Source organism: Callospermophilus lateralis, chromosome 18, assembly GCF_048772815.1.
Source record: "Callospermophilus lateralis isolate mCalLat2 chromosome 18, mCalLat2.hap1, whole genome shotgun sequence".
In the NCBI taxonomy this organism is placed as follows: domain Eukaryota; kingdom Metazoa; phylum Chordata; class Mammalia; order Rodentia; family Sciuridae; genus Callospermophilus; species Callospermophilus lateralis.
Genome location: NC_135322.1, coordinates 6,664,107 through 6,678,421, shown reverse-complemented (window position 1 = coordinate 6,678,421; position 14,315 = coordinate 6,664,107). Strand labels below are relative to the sequence as shown.

General features: G+C 50.3%; 1 protein-coding gene across 5 annotated transcripts in view; it reads left to right on the top strand.

Annotated features, from left to right (window-relative positions):
• Med25 (mediator complex subunit 25) overlaps positions 1-14,315 on the top strand; it is a 36,342-nt gene that overhangs the window by 12,002 nt on the left and 10,025 nt on the right. For 2 of the 5 annotated variants that reach the window (XM_076839626.2, XM_076839625.2), the window contains exons 10-18: positions 110-238; positions 657-742; positions 816-873; positions 992-1,099; positions 3,532-3,720; positions 4,036-4,107; positions 4,225-4,443; positions 4,693-4,873; positions 6,988-8,761. In XM_076839626.2, the coding sequence (XP_076695741.1) occupies positions 110-238; positions 657-742; positions 816-873; positions 992-1,099; positions 3,532-3,720; positions 4,036-4,107; positions 4,225-4,443; positions 4,693-4,873; positions 6,988-7,232 (1,287 nt within the window). In that variant the 3' untranslated portion in view covers positions 7,233-8,761. Of the gene's footprint in view, positions 1-109; positions 239-656; positions 743-815; positions 874-991; positions 1,100-3,531; positions 3,721-4,035; positions 4,108-4,224; positions 4,444-4,692; positions 4,874-5,294; positions 5,429-6,987; positions 8,762-9,664; positions 9,756-14,315 lie in introns of those variants that run through there. The other 3 variants (XR_013089349.2, XM_076839627.2, XM_076839628.1) reach the window with 3 other exon arrangements.

Here is a 14,315-nt window from a genome sequence, read left to right as displayed (position 1 = left end):
CCATGTGCTGTTGGACATGTGTAGCGGAAGAGACCTTTGTCTCACTCACCTTGCCTTTCCCCCCAGGAGATGGTCTGGTCCCACTCCTTGCCTCTGTTTTCCTTTGCAGGCAGGCACCGTGGCCCCAGGTGGAGTAAGTGGCCCTTCACCAGCGCAGCTTGGGGCTCCAGCCCTTGGTGGGCAGCAGTCGGTCTCTAATAAACTCCTGGCCTGGAGTGGGGTTCTCGAGTGGCAGGAGGTAAGTGGGCTTGCAGGTCCATTGTGCATGTGGGATGGAGGGTCAGGCCTGGGGACCTGTGGCTAGAGGAGGGTCCCAAGGAAACATGGGATTTGTGGCTCAGAGTTTAGAACTGGGGGAGTTTAAGAGTTGTATTGAAGTGGAGAACCCAGGAAAGCCTAGGATCTGGGGTCCAGAGAGATGCCCCAGGTAGTGTGACCTTGCAGGAAAATAGATAATGGGGTTTGGGCCAGAGGAGGAGCCCTAACATTTGTGGAATTTAGAGGTTAGAGGAGCATGGGATGGGTGGTGGTGGAGCGCAGGGTTTGTGGGGGCTAAACTGAGGGACAACTTGAGCTTTGGAACTACCAGAGTGGCACAGAAGGGGGAAATAACTGAGGCTCTGGCCCTTTTTACTGCGATATCCTTCTCCCCGCAGAAACCCAAGCCTGCCTCGGTGGATGCCAACACCAAGCTGACACGGTCACTGCCCTGCCAGGTCTACGTGAATCATGGAGAGAACCTGTAGGTGACTGTCTGGGGGTGGGGTGCGGCTGGGGTTTGCACCCTTCTGACCCCTCTTTGGCCTTGCCCCCAGGAAGACAGAGCAGTGGCCCCAGAAGCTGATCATGCAGCTCATCCCCCAGCAACTGCTGGTGAGTGGTGGGGGAGGGGACTGCCCAGCTGTTGGTTGGCACCCACCCTGTTCCCCATCTCTTCCCTGCCTCCTTACCCCCTCCTCACTCCCCACATGCTGACTTCTGTGTCCTCCAGACCACCCTGGGCCCTCTGTTCCGGAACTCGAGGATGGTCCAGTTCCACTTCACCAACAAGGACCTGGAGTCCCTCAAAGGCCTCTACCGCATTATGGGCAATGGCTTTGTGAGTCCTCGGCAGGGACATTGAGCCCTGGCTCCCCGGTCAGCTTCTGGCCTTTGACAGGGACCCTCAGGGTGCTGGGCCTAGGAGCTCTTCTCTTTTTGTGGTGCTGGGGATGGAACGCAGACCTTGCACATGGTAGGCAAGTGCTCTACCTCTGGTATACCCCAGCCTGCAGCCGTGTTTGAGGGTGATGGGCTTAGTGAGCTTGGGCTCCCCCTTTCTCCCAGACTCTTCACTTTTGTCATATCTATATTATAGATTGAGGTAAATCCCGTAGTGACAGTGTGACCCTGGTGTGACAGGATCAGTTAGGAGGATGCCATTGATTCTGACAGGCTTGTTGGGTATGTTTGTTTCCTCTGGCTGCTGTAACACATGGTCCCAAACTGAGGGACTTAGAACAGCAACTTATTGTCTAGTGGTTTTGGAGACCAGAAGCTGCAGATGAGCGGGAGGCAGGGCCGCACTCTCTGAAGGTTCTAGGGAACCCTCTTTACTGCCTCCTCCAGCTGAGAACCTCTGGCGTCAGGCAGCATCATTTTGTCCAAACTCAGGCCTGTCTTCATGTTTCACATGGCTTTGAAGTGTGTCTGTGTCCTTTTTTTTTTTTTTTTTTAATTCAGAGATTGAACCCAAGGCCTCATACATGTTAGGCAAGTACTCTATTACTGAACTGCACCCCCTTGGCCTGTTATCGTCTTCTTATCAGGACATCAGCCATATTGAATTGGGGCCTACCCTAATGGCCTCATCTGGCTGCATCTACAAAAAACCTGTTTCCAAATAGGGTCACCTTCAGAGGTGCTAGAGGATTAGGACTTCAACAAGTCCTAACACAGAGGAGGGCTTTTTTGTATAGGAGCAAATCCAGTGACTTCCTATGCACTGTCACTTCCTAGGAGAGAGGTCTTTAGATGGACTACCTCATGGAAGCCTCTCAGAAATCACCAAGGCTCCAAGTGTGGAGGTGTATGCCTATGGTTCTAGTAACTTGGGAGGCTGAGGCAGGAGGTTTGCAAGTTGGAGGCTAGCCTTGGCAGCTATCGAGAGCTATCTCAAAATAAAAACAAACCCACTGGAATCATCCCACAGTACCACATACACAGAAACCATGAAGATGATGTTTGTGAGAGCTGGGAACACTTTCAGCTATAGTTTTCCCAAGAAAAAAATCATTGTCTCACGAACATGTTACCTTTCACGATTTTGTGGGTCAGGCTTGGGGGTTCTTCATGTGGTTGCCATCCCATGGCAGCCGAGACTTGATCATCTGGAAGCTTGACTGGGCTGGGTGTTCACACTGGCCCGCTGACCTGCTCCTGGCTGTCCTCTGGAATCGTCAGTCAGTACATCTGCATGTGGCCCAAGTGTGTGGCTTAGTCTTCCTCACAGTGTGGCAACTGGGTTCGGAGAGGGAGTGTTCCAAGAGCAAGTGTTCATTTTTGTCACAGAATAGGACCCTTGGAAATGGCCAGCTTTGGGGGTTAGTTCTGCAGCTCTGTGACACCAAGACCAGGGTTTCTGTGGTTCTCTTGGCCTCTCCCTCATGGTCACAGGTTGGTTCTCGTTTCCAGGCATCCTGTATACTTGATGAAGGAAGGCAAGGGGAGGAGCCTCGGCTGTGTACTTCCCATTCTTCAGGAAACCAGAAAATGTTCTAGAACCTCTGGCAGGCCTCCTTTCCATCTCTGGGGCCAGACCCCTAGTTGCAGAGGAGGCAGGGGTGGGGGACGGACACATTGTTTCCCCAAATAGCACTGGGCTCTGCGGGGAAGGAGATCCATGGCCACTGGGTAGGCATGAGCAGGCCTGCATCAGAGGCTGAGGCTGTTCAAGGCCAGTTCCAACCTAAGAGCCCTGCTGGGAACACTCAGTGTGATTGCCAGCACTGAGGACAGGAGTGTTTGCTGTGTGCTTCCTCTGGGGTGAGTGGTGGGCAGGGAGCTTGATGTGTACCAGATGTCCCTGACATGTCAGTGTCACTTGCCTTGTTTTGCACTGGCAGATACCAAGGCAGAGCGCAGCAGACCGCCCGCTGAGCTCTCTTGGGTTTGCCTTTACCATAACACGCCTTCGGGCCCTTCACTCATCACTGGGCCTCCTTCCAGAAGCCCTGTGAGGAGGCAGGCCTGGCATTTTGTGGCCAAGGGAATGAGACATACGTAGTGACTGGGTCAAGGTCAGAGTGCTGGATCCTACCTTGTATCTGGGTCCTTTCTTTCATGACTTCTTAGCACTTGACAGGAACCCCAGTCTTGCTCTGCCCTTTGAGTACCCAGTTCACCCCTTAAGTCCTCCTGGAGCCACCCCACAGCAGACCTCTCCTCAGATGTATGGTGGAAACCTCACTACTTCTAGCACCTCCTAGAATGGGGAGGGATGGGGTACTGCCTCCCGAGGGTTGAATAGTTCTGAAGAGCCTCTGTCTGCAGGCGGGCTGCGTGCACTTCCCTCACACGGCCCCCTGCGAGGTGCGCGTGCTCATGCTCCTGTACTCGTCCAAGAAGAAGATCTTCATGGGCCTCATCCCCTATGACCAGAGCGGCTTCGTCAACGGCATCCGGCAGGTCATCACTAACCACAAACAGGTCCAGCAGCAGAAGCTGGAGCAGCAGCGAGGGGTGAGCAGCATCTTCACCCAGCATCCTGCCCCTTTCTGCTTGGGTCCCAGAACTCAGGTGGTCCTTTTGCCAAGACATGGCCCCCAAGTTCCAGCATACCCTCACCTTTCCTGGCAGTCCTCTCACATCTTCCATGTCCACATGAAACCCCTGATGCGTGGTGTCCTCTCAGGGACCTGGGAGTGTGTGACCTGCTGTCAGACTGCTATGCTCCAAGAGAATGTTCCCAACTCCGCGTGTGCTCCGATCTTCCCTAGCTTGGGTTCAGGACCACTCCTTCCCTGTCACTGAACTGCTGTCTCTCTCCCCGTGCAGATGGGGGGACAGCAGGCACCCCCTGGTCTGGGCCCCATTCTGGAGGACCAAGCGAGGCCCTCGCAGAATCTGGTGAGGACAGGGCTGGTAGGGATGGGGTAGGATGGCCCCACAGGATGCCACTGGTTCCCAGGCCCAGGGTCTGGGGACTTTGCTCTTCTCCCTCACCCCCATCTCTCCTCCCACCAGCTCCAGCTCCGCCCACCTCAGCCCCAGCCTCAGGGTACCGTCGGGGCCTCTGGGGCCACAGGGCAGCCTCAGCCCCAGGGTACCACCCAGGCGCCCCCAGGGGCTCCCCAAGGCCCTCCTGGAGCAGCCCCTGGCCCACCCCCTCCTGGACCCATTCTTCGACCTCAGAACCCTGGGGCCAACCCTCAGCTACGGAGCCTCCTCCTCAACCCACCACCGGTGAGATTTGGGGGTGGGGATAGCCGGGGTCTGTAGATCCTGGCCCCAGTGGTTTGGGGCTTTCCTCTGGGAGGAGGAACTTTGACTTTGGTCAGGGTTCGAATGGAGACCCAAGAGGGCTCCCAGCAGGACAAAGACCTCCCAGACTGCAGACTGAGACTCCTCCGAGCAGCCTCTCAGGCAGAGGCAGGATGGTGGGAGGTGGCAGCTCTCCACCAGGGGCCTCTGAGCCACTCTGTGTTCCCCTAGCCCCAGACAGGGGTGCCCCCACCCCAGGCCTCCCTCCATCACCTCCAGCCACCAGGGGCTCCTGCACTGCTGCCCCCACCGCATCAGAGCCTGGGGCAGCCCCAACTGGGGCCACCACTTCTGCATCCACCACCCACCCAGTCCTGGCCCACACAGCTTCCCCCAAGGGCACCACTGCCAGGTAAGGGGGTTCCGGGGGAGGGCAGAGGTCTGGACTGAGTGTCCCAGCATCCCCTGTGCAAGAACGCCAATACCCTGTGGCCCTTGGGGGCTCTAGGGCGACTGGGAAGTGTAGCCAATGGGACCAAGGCCCTAGTGGGAGGAGAACTCTTCCCCTGCTCTTCTCTCGAGTGTCCTGGGGGTGCTGGAAAACATGATCTTGGGGCCAGAAAAGTAGTTTAGGGGACGGGCTCCCAAAGGCTTATGGGAAATAGTGTATTTGCAACCAGAAGGGGTCAGAAGGTGCTTCTGATTGGTCCCTCAGGACTTCCTAGATACTTTAGTGCCTTGGGCTCCCAAAGGAGGAGGGAGGAAGCAGGCCCAGGGCCCTCCATGGCCCAGGGTCTACTGGGAGATGCAGTCCCTTCCCCACTGCCCCCCAGGTCAGATGCTGCTGAGCGGGGGTCCCCGGGGCCCGGTTCCCCAACCGGGCCTGCAGCCCAGCGTCATGGAGGACGACATCCTCATGGATCTCATCTGAACCCCCATCACCCAATAAAGTTCCTTTTAACACACACCCCGGCTCCCGTCACTGACGTCCCCCAGGACTGGGCAGGAAGAGACCTGGGGAGACATCTCTGTCCTTGTTCTCACTTCAGCAGACTTCTGGGCCCTGGGCTGGATGATGCCCGGTCTCGTCTCGGCAGTGAGTCCGAGACAGTCTGGTGCAGCTGGGTTCTGGGGGAGACTAGGAGGCAGGCAGACAGCACTTGGCAGCACGTGCTCTTGGGGAGGTTGTAGAAGACACTCAGGAGAACATCTGACCTAGCCAGGCCCCTGTGGAGTCTGGAAAGAGAAGCAGCAATTAGCAAGGCTAGGGGGGACCTCGGTATGAGAGTAGCAGAAGGGGACACATGGCGGTAGGAGGAAGCAGGGGCAGAGCCAGACAGTGGATGCTTCTGGTTTGTGTGAGGGAGGGAGGGAGGAGCTAGAGCACTAGGCACGTGACAGAACTTGAGAGTCTCAGATTCCAAACTGGGCAGCTTGAGGTTTGTCTTGGGGATACCAGGCCATGAGAGGCTCTGAGCCAGGGGCAAGTCTGGGCCAGTCCTGTTGTCAGATCCCTCTGGGCTACAAAGCGTGTTGAGGTAGGACGGGAGGCCAGGAAGGTTGAAACTGAGAAAGTGGGGCAGGGGAAAGGTCAGCTCTCAGGGACAGGCCTGGGTGATGTCAGGTGGTGAGTGTCAGTAGTCCAAGGGATGTCAAAGTGACAGATGCCATGGTGGAAGCTCAGGACATGTCTTTAGGGACAGTGTGTGCTTGGTGGTTGATGCAAAAGGAATCTGTAAGATTGCATGGGAAGAGAGGGGAGGCCCTGGGCCCCAGTGAGAGACCAACCTGCTGTGGTTACGGATGAGGCAGAAAGTGGGGCCATCCCTGAGTGGAAGACCTGTCAAGGAACAGGGCTGAGTGAGACTTGGTGAGGTGAGGATCTTGAAGAATGTCAGCTGTCTGGGGCAGCTGGATACAGGAGGGTCTGGGGCACAGGCCGTCTCCCCGGTGCAGAGCGAGCTGTCCATCGTCAGACTCCAGAAGCTAATTGTTCAGAGTGTGGTCCATACCTGGACCACAGCCACCCAGCTTTGGGATGCAGGATAGCAAGGCAGGTTCACAGGTTGTCCCAGGAGAAAGGTTGCAATCTGGTGGCCCTTGGGCCACTCTGCAGATGAGTTTTGTTTGGCCTTCCTTGTGTTAGCAAACGTGGCACTTTTTTTTTCTTATGAGTTAGTTGTAAAAATTGGGATAATTCTCTCTTACACAGTCTCTCTCTCTCTCTCTCTCTCTCACACACACACACTCAAACACTCAAATAATCTGCAGTCTTGGCTCCTCTTGATAAGTTGGAAGATCTGGCACCCTGGGGCCCACCCTTCTGCCCGGCAATAGCTGGCTGGAGCTGCCCCTTTCAGTGGGGCGTGTGCTCTCCAGTTCGCCAAAGTCCCCACCACTCCCTCTTCCTCCCCCACCAGGAGGCAGCAGGGCACTGCCTTTGTCACTGGGCTGGCACTGTGGTTGTTCTGTGGTAGTGTTCAGAGAAAAGTGAAATCTTTCTTGTACCCATGTCTCTGTCAAAAGCGGCAAAACGAAAGAGAGAAGGAGAGGGCCGCGTGTTTCGAGAAAAATGGGAACGAGACTATTTCTTTGTGGAAGTGAAGAGCATGCCTACGTGTTTAATATGCAAAAAAATCATGTCTGTGTTGAAAGAGTACAACCTGAAACGCCATTACGAGTCCCGGCACAGTAAGAGCTTCGACCAGTACACGGAGCAGACCCGGGACGCAATCCTCAGCGAACTGAAAAAGGGACTCAAGTGTCAGTAGGGTTTGCTTTGGAGAGTGAAGAATAGAAGCGGACGGCTGCCAGGAGCAGTTCTGAAATGACATGAGAAGAACGACCTGGGCATTAAAACCTGCAGCGGAACATGAGTTGGTAAAGAGGAGCAGGCTAGCGTCCAGGACAGCAGCACCGCTGTGCCAACTGTTGCTTGAGTCTAATGGGCATTTTTGTCGCACAGTGAATTGAAGATAAATCAAAAGGCTTTACAAGTCCAGTTACCTGAAAGAGTTGAATCAATTGTGGCCTTTTCCTATCGCTGCTCATAAACTATTACCATCCAGTTAGCTTTATTTATTTGTGGTGTTGAGAGTTTTGATGTGACCGAAGAAGTCTGTGATGTGGTGCCGAGGCAGGCCCAGCGCTGGGGGATGGCTTACTTTTTGTGTAAAGAGAGAATTGAAGAGTTTCATATGTTCTGGTCAGAATTCTTAAGCACAGCTATAGACAGTTGTAGTAAAGCTGTCACTGGGGGATGTGTCCAGGTGCCTTGATCCAAAGTGGCAGCATTTGGCAAGGACATAGAGGTCAGGTCCTTGCCTCAATCACCAGGCACTGAATAGTTCTGAGAAGCTCAGTAGAGCCCACCACGGAGGCCCTTGACACTTAGAGCCTCTGTTTGGCCAACGGCGGGTTGATGGTGGCTTGACCAGGTGTGTTTCACAGAAGGGCCACAACCTGGGTATGGAAGAACGCCAACTGCTGAAGTTCATCACCTGTGTTCATTTCAGGTTGTACAAAAGCCACACCTCCTGATAAGGTCAGTTGGAGACTTCTGGTCAAGGTTACAACCCTTTGAACACTGAATGTGTCTGTAGAAACATTCACAAACCACTCCTTGAATGTATGATTGTACTGGCCCAGTCCTGCAAAAAGGGGGAAGCCATTGGCAAAGAATAATTTGGCACCTTTTCCTTTGCTACAGTTGGTTTCTTGAAAGTGGTGGCCCGGACTGCATCCACCCAGATTGTGGGGTCAGAAATCAAGTCTCTAGAGGCTTCCTGCATCCACACTTTGTGAAAACGAACTCACATCATCTGGTTTATGTTTGTTGGTTGGTGTGGATCGAGTAGTAGTTTCTAAACTGCAGTGCGATGGGCACTAGTTCCTAGATGCAGTAGTTTTGGAAGATTGGGAGATTCTGCCACTGTCTAGTAGTTGACCCGAATGTCCATATTTGGGGTACCCACATGTGTGAAAAGCCAGCTGCTTCCGTTATGAACCTGAAAAAACTACCGCTTCCAGTTGAAGGATTCAAGGTTGAATTCCTAACTGCTGTCCCACTGTGCCATCACCCTCGCCTGACACCCACAACTTGGTGTGGAAGGGAAGATGTCAGCCTCCCAGCCTCAGCTCAAAGGAGCAAAAGAATAACAAAAGAGAAAAATTTTAATAATTAAATATTTCTATTTTTCAATTTGTATTTTTTCAATTTTGAATTTAAAATATAAACTCCAGTATCATACATGTTTGTATTATGTTCCATGCCTTCACCATAGTTCAGTAAAGATCCAATTTGATTATATTTCTGGCCATTGACTTTTCTTATGCCTGACAAGTTCACTCATTTCTGTGACCCGCCTGGCCCTGGAGGCATTTGAGTTTCCCATCCCTGCTCCAGAGCAGTTGGATTGAATCTGGGGCCTTGAGGGGGCTGGGAACCCACATTTGATACAAGCTCCCAAGGTGATTCTGATGCATAAGAAAGATGGAGTAGGAGACACTCTAAGATGCGAAGGTGGTGAGATTTCCCAGGCAGTCTGTGTAGTAACTCAGATGACTTAAGGGACCAGGCAGGTGATGAAAATGTGTGACGCGGACGGGTGTAAGACTAGGGAATGATGGGGACTGTGGCGAACTTGGAGAGTGCTTGCCCTGCCTAATGGCCTTCAAATTAAAAACAAAAACACTGAGGACCAAACAAAATCTGTTTGTGGGTCTCATGAGGCCACTGGGCCACCATTTTGCGACCTCTGGAAGAAGAAGACCCCAGGACAAGGGCAGAACCCTGAGAAGGACCCACGTGTAAGGGTGGGCAGGGAGCCAGAAGACAGAAGGAGAACCAGGCAAGTGTGGTGTTGTGGAAGCCGAGCTGTTTTCTGAGGAGGGAGTGATCTGTTGTGTCAGAATCTGCTGGAAGGGGAAAAGAGGAGGGCTTGGAAGCAACCTGTACTGCTTCTTAGAGATGGAATCCCTGCGGGGAAACCTGGGATTAGATCCAAAACAACTTGGTCAAAAGAAATGTTTCCGGTTGGCAATTTGGCCATCTCTGGCCAGTGAGGCCTTCCTAACCTTTACACTCAGATGAGCCACAGGGACTATTATGGCCTGATTGTGCCCTGAACACTCCCCGTGAGGCAGAAGAACACCTGCAGAGCGGATCCAGATGTGGATCTCCTCTCCCCATGTCATCATGCAGGTGTCAGTGAGCCCCTGAAAACCGGCCAGCACTGAGGCAACAGGTTTGTGGGGGAAGCAGTTCTCAGAACACAAGGAACCACTGAAGCTACGTGAGTATAGAAGAAATAGAACAGTTGGACTTGACCCCCAGTTTCTGCACCCATGAACTCAGACCTGGGGCAGGTCCCTGTCTCTCTCTGAGCCTCACTTTTCCCATATATCAAATTGTGTCTCCTAGAGTTATCACAAGAAACAAATTTTCTGGCCTGCCCCAGTCCCTGACAGGAGAGGTGGTAGCAGCCATTGTTAACATTAGCCAGAATCACTCTTACAAGCAAAACGTGGGCCAAACTACCTGTAGAACAGCCAGGTGCAGTGGCAGGCCTGTGACTCCAGCAACTTGGGAGGCTGAGGCAGGAGGATGGCAAGTTTGAGGCCAAGTGGGCAACTTACCAAGACGTTGTATGAAAATTTTAAAGAGGCTGCGGATGGTAGAGTGGTAGAGCGTTTGCTTAACCTGTGCCTGACCCTAGGTTTGATCACCAGTGTTGAAAAAAAGAAGAAATCACTGTTGAGCCTGTGAAGGTTAGAACAGAGTGTGTGACTGGTTGGAAACATTTCATTTTTGACCAATTTGACCAGTTTTCTTGTGGGTTCATGTGCCTGTGGCTGGAGGCAAGGCTGGGAACTCATGAAAACTCCCAAAGGAAAAGGTCTGGCAAGAGTGGCTGGGCATGATTAAAAAGAAAACAGTCTGAGGTAAAAATGGTAAAACATTGGCTCATTAATCCTTTTAAGTCTATCTTAGGTGAATGACAGTGCCCACTCACCATCCCCAAAGAAAAATTATGAGGAAAAATTACACCTAAGAAGAGCAGGTAGGAGTATTTGTTTTGAGGTACACAAAAGTATGTGTTTTCACAGTCTTGGTTTTTAAAACATAACTGAGTTATAGCCAGGCACAGTGGTGTACACATGTACTCCCAGGGACTCCAGAGATTGAGGCAGGAGGATACTCAATGAGGCCAGCCTCAGCAATTTAGAAATACTGTCTCAAAAACAAAAAAAGACTTGGGATGTAGCTCTGGTAGAGCTGTGCTTAGCATACTTGAGGCCTTGGGTTCCCTGCCAGCATCATAGGGAGGGGTTCTTTTTTCCTCCCCAGAGGGAGACATACTAATATGAAATTGAATTTACATGCATGCAATTATGGAAATATTAATCATAATTTGTTTTTCATCATAATTTTGTGTATGTGTGTGACACAAGGGGTTGAACCCAAAGGTGCTCTACTACCAAGCTACATCCCCAACCTCTTTAAATTTTTTTTTTTTTAACTTTTTTTTACTAAGTTGCTGAGGCTGGCCTAAAACTTGTGATCCTCCTCCCTCAGCCTCCTGGTTTGCTGGGATTACAGGCATATCACCACTTCACATGGCTGATAGTTTTTTAATCTTTTTACATAGGTGGTGTCGTCTATATGCTCTTCTTCAGCTCCCCACCCCCAACCTGGCCCACTTAAGTAATGGTCACCTGTCCACATCTTTACCTGTGGCTCTGTGTCCTGTTTTCAAGTGATTGCCATTAATAGTCCATTACATGGCTGAAATGCAAGTCTACAACCAACCTACTTGTGTAGGTTATCTGTTGATTTATGACAAACCCCACCACAAGCCCTTGGTGGAGAACAGGCATTCCTTGTCCCACACTTGCTGTGGGCCAGGAGTCCAGTCCCATGCTTGATGAGGGTTGGGATCTCTGGTTTCTTACCATTATTAAGCCTCTTCTAGGGCAGCTCAGGATGTGGTGACCAGTTTCTCTAGACAGAAGAGAGGGTGCCTGTGGTGGAAGCTGCAGTCTTTTTGCACCTTAATCTAGCCCATTGCCTCTGCCATATTCTGTTCATTATAAATTACTAGATGTGGCCCACTCTCGAGCTGAGAGGATGATACAAAAGCACAGTTATCTTGGTGGGGGGTGGTCCCAGAGGCAGCCATCCTTCAGACTGCTTGCCACATCATTTGTGGCAGCCAGGTAGCCATGCAATTCCTCACGTCTTCCAGAATGCTCCAAAGGAGGAGTGTTGGTGTGAGTGAATGTGAGCAGGGATGTGTGTGTGTGTGTGTGTGTGTGTGTGTGTGTGTGTGTGTTTGCTCACTGGAACAGGCATTCCTATGGAATACATTCCTCACAATAATATTTCAAATCGAATGTGCCAATTTTATTTTTATTTATAAGCCTTCAAATATTGAATTTATTTTTGCATAGTTTTCAAAATGGTTCATACTTTGGTTCCAGAAACCAACCGAGCTCTCTACCATGCGGCCAGCGCAATGGTTTCATTAATGAGGTTCTTGGCATAAAGTTAGCTAGTGAGATCGAAATAAACACACAGACTCAGTTACCTTTTTTATGACCAGGTCCGAGACGGCTCCCCTCTCTGGTTCCCTCCTCTAACCGCCCGGCAGGGCAGCAAGGATTACTCAGGGCTAGCAGGAGAGAGAGAGAGAGAGCACGCCAGGGAGTAGCCTTTTATTGGGGAGCAAGAAATTCAGGGGAGAATTCCATCCAATGAAGGTTGAAGAGGGGACCGCACTCCAAGGTCAGGGTCAGTGATTGGGCCTCCGGGGTCAGTGGTCAGTTACACCCCCACACGGACAGGTTCTCTCAACAGGAGAGGGCCGGGAAAGCTCCGACACAGCCAGAGCGCCTCAGACCCTAACCGGGAGTCACCCAGTCACGTGTGAGAATGGCTTCCGACATATTCCCCCTTTCTTTTCGCAAAAATGAGGCGCCGGTTCACTCTCCGGAGTTTCTGCATTCTTGTTCTGAAGACTCGCCATCCTACAATTACAATGCAGTAGAGAATTAGCAGCAAAGAGAATAATCCAATAATGTACCAGGCCGAGTGTTTAAGAATATTTCCAGGGTTGAATCCATTTAACTCCTTCAATATTTGGTTAGCCAAAGAAGAAGGATCTGAAAAATCAGCTCTATTATTCTGAATGTCTTGGATATGGTGATGAAGTTCCAGAATATCCAAGCTATTATTACTATTTTGCCAAATACCTAACAAATGGTTTTTAACCTTCTCCCAATCCCAGAGAGAAGCATTGTACTTGGCAGCTGTAACACACACATACTTATAATTAGCATGGCATTTAAGCCTTTCTTTAAATTTTAAGGCTGAAGGTTTATTACCTATGTCAATAACAGTTGCCTCTAAGGCGTTTAATTTAGTTTCAATCTTTTCATCAATATTTACTTGATTACGTAGAGCCTTGGACGTATTTTGAGCTAAATTATTAAGAAATTTTGCATGCTGAATATTCTGAGACAATGTCAGAGACGCAGAGACAGTTGATGCAATAAAAGAGACTAGCGCCAAAACACCAACAATTATAACTCCAATAGCACGTTTAGGTCTTGCCAGCTGGGCATGAATTTGCTGTAAGACTTGTAAACCAGCATCAGCATACCATGGCTCTGAAATATTAGCAGGTAATAAAACAAAAGAGGGCTGATGAAGTATCAGCACTCCTTTTCCTCCATTGTACCTAGTGATGCAATTGGTTAGGTTACATTTTTTACAAGTAACAATATATCTGTCATCTATCCATTTTACTTTTACATTTCCAATAATTAAAACATAAGGAGATTGGACACAAGCTCGTAAGCCATAGCAAGATCCCTCTTTACAGTTCTTGCCAATAAATCTTGGTAAGGGTTTGTCTGTAAAATGTAAGAATTCTGAGGCAGCAATTAAACGCCAAATATCTTTTTGAACACCACCGTTACTATAAGTCAAAATATTACTAACAAATCCTGCAGGTGTCATAGCAGAATTTCTTCATAATTGTCTCTTATCAATTTTTGGAGACCAGTCAAAAATATACCCACTATCTTTAGACACCTTATGTTGTACAGGAAAGGGATTTATACAATCCATCCATTTAGGAAAGGTGCCAATCTCAATTGTAGAACTATTTGGACAGTGGTGTATCTGTGGAGGTTTTGCAGAAATGACTGGCTTATTATGGGAAAGTCCCATCTTAATTACTGATCTAGTATTAGGTTTTAAATCTCCATAAATAGAATTATTTGTCAGTCTAGGTCTACCAATCGCTGTCTTTTCTTTGAATGATACTTTCAGACAGCCAGCATGTTTATCGTGGGACCAACACAAGGGTAATTGGGCACTATAGCCAGAATAATTAAATCTAGTCACATGATTGGGAGTAATATGAGTATCTGTAAGTCCTCCCATCATGAATGAGTCATTAGTAAATACTGGAATAGATTCTCCAGTCCACACAGCTGGGTGTACCAGGGGTGGATCTGGGAAATACGTCCAGTAAGTGTCTACTTGATCCCCCTTTACCTGACAGCCCAGTAGGGCAATTATTGTTGCTACCATCATCATTGGGGTCCTGTTTTCTCCTAGGTCTCGAAGTATTCCGGAAGCCTGGGTTGTTAGCTTCTTCACGTCTTCCCATGAAATCAGCTTTTTGGCTGGGTCAATCTGGTCTTTCTTCATCCTTTTCCGATATCTCCTCCTTCTGGATGGGGGCTCCTCTGGGTTGATCTTCAGTCGCTTGAATCTGGGTTCTATCTCTTCCATGTCTGATAGCACGTTCAGGCACCCAAATAGGACGAGAAGAATTTTCTGG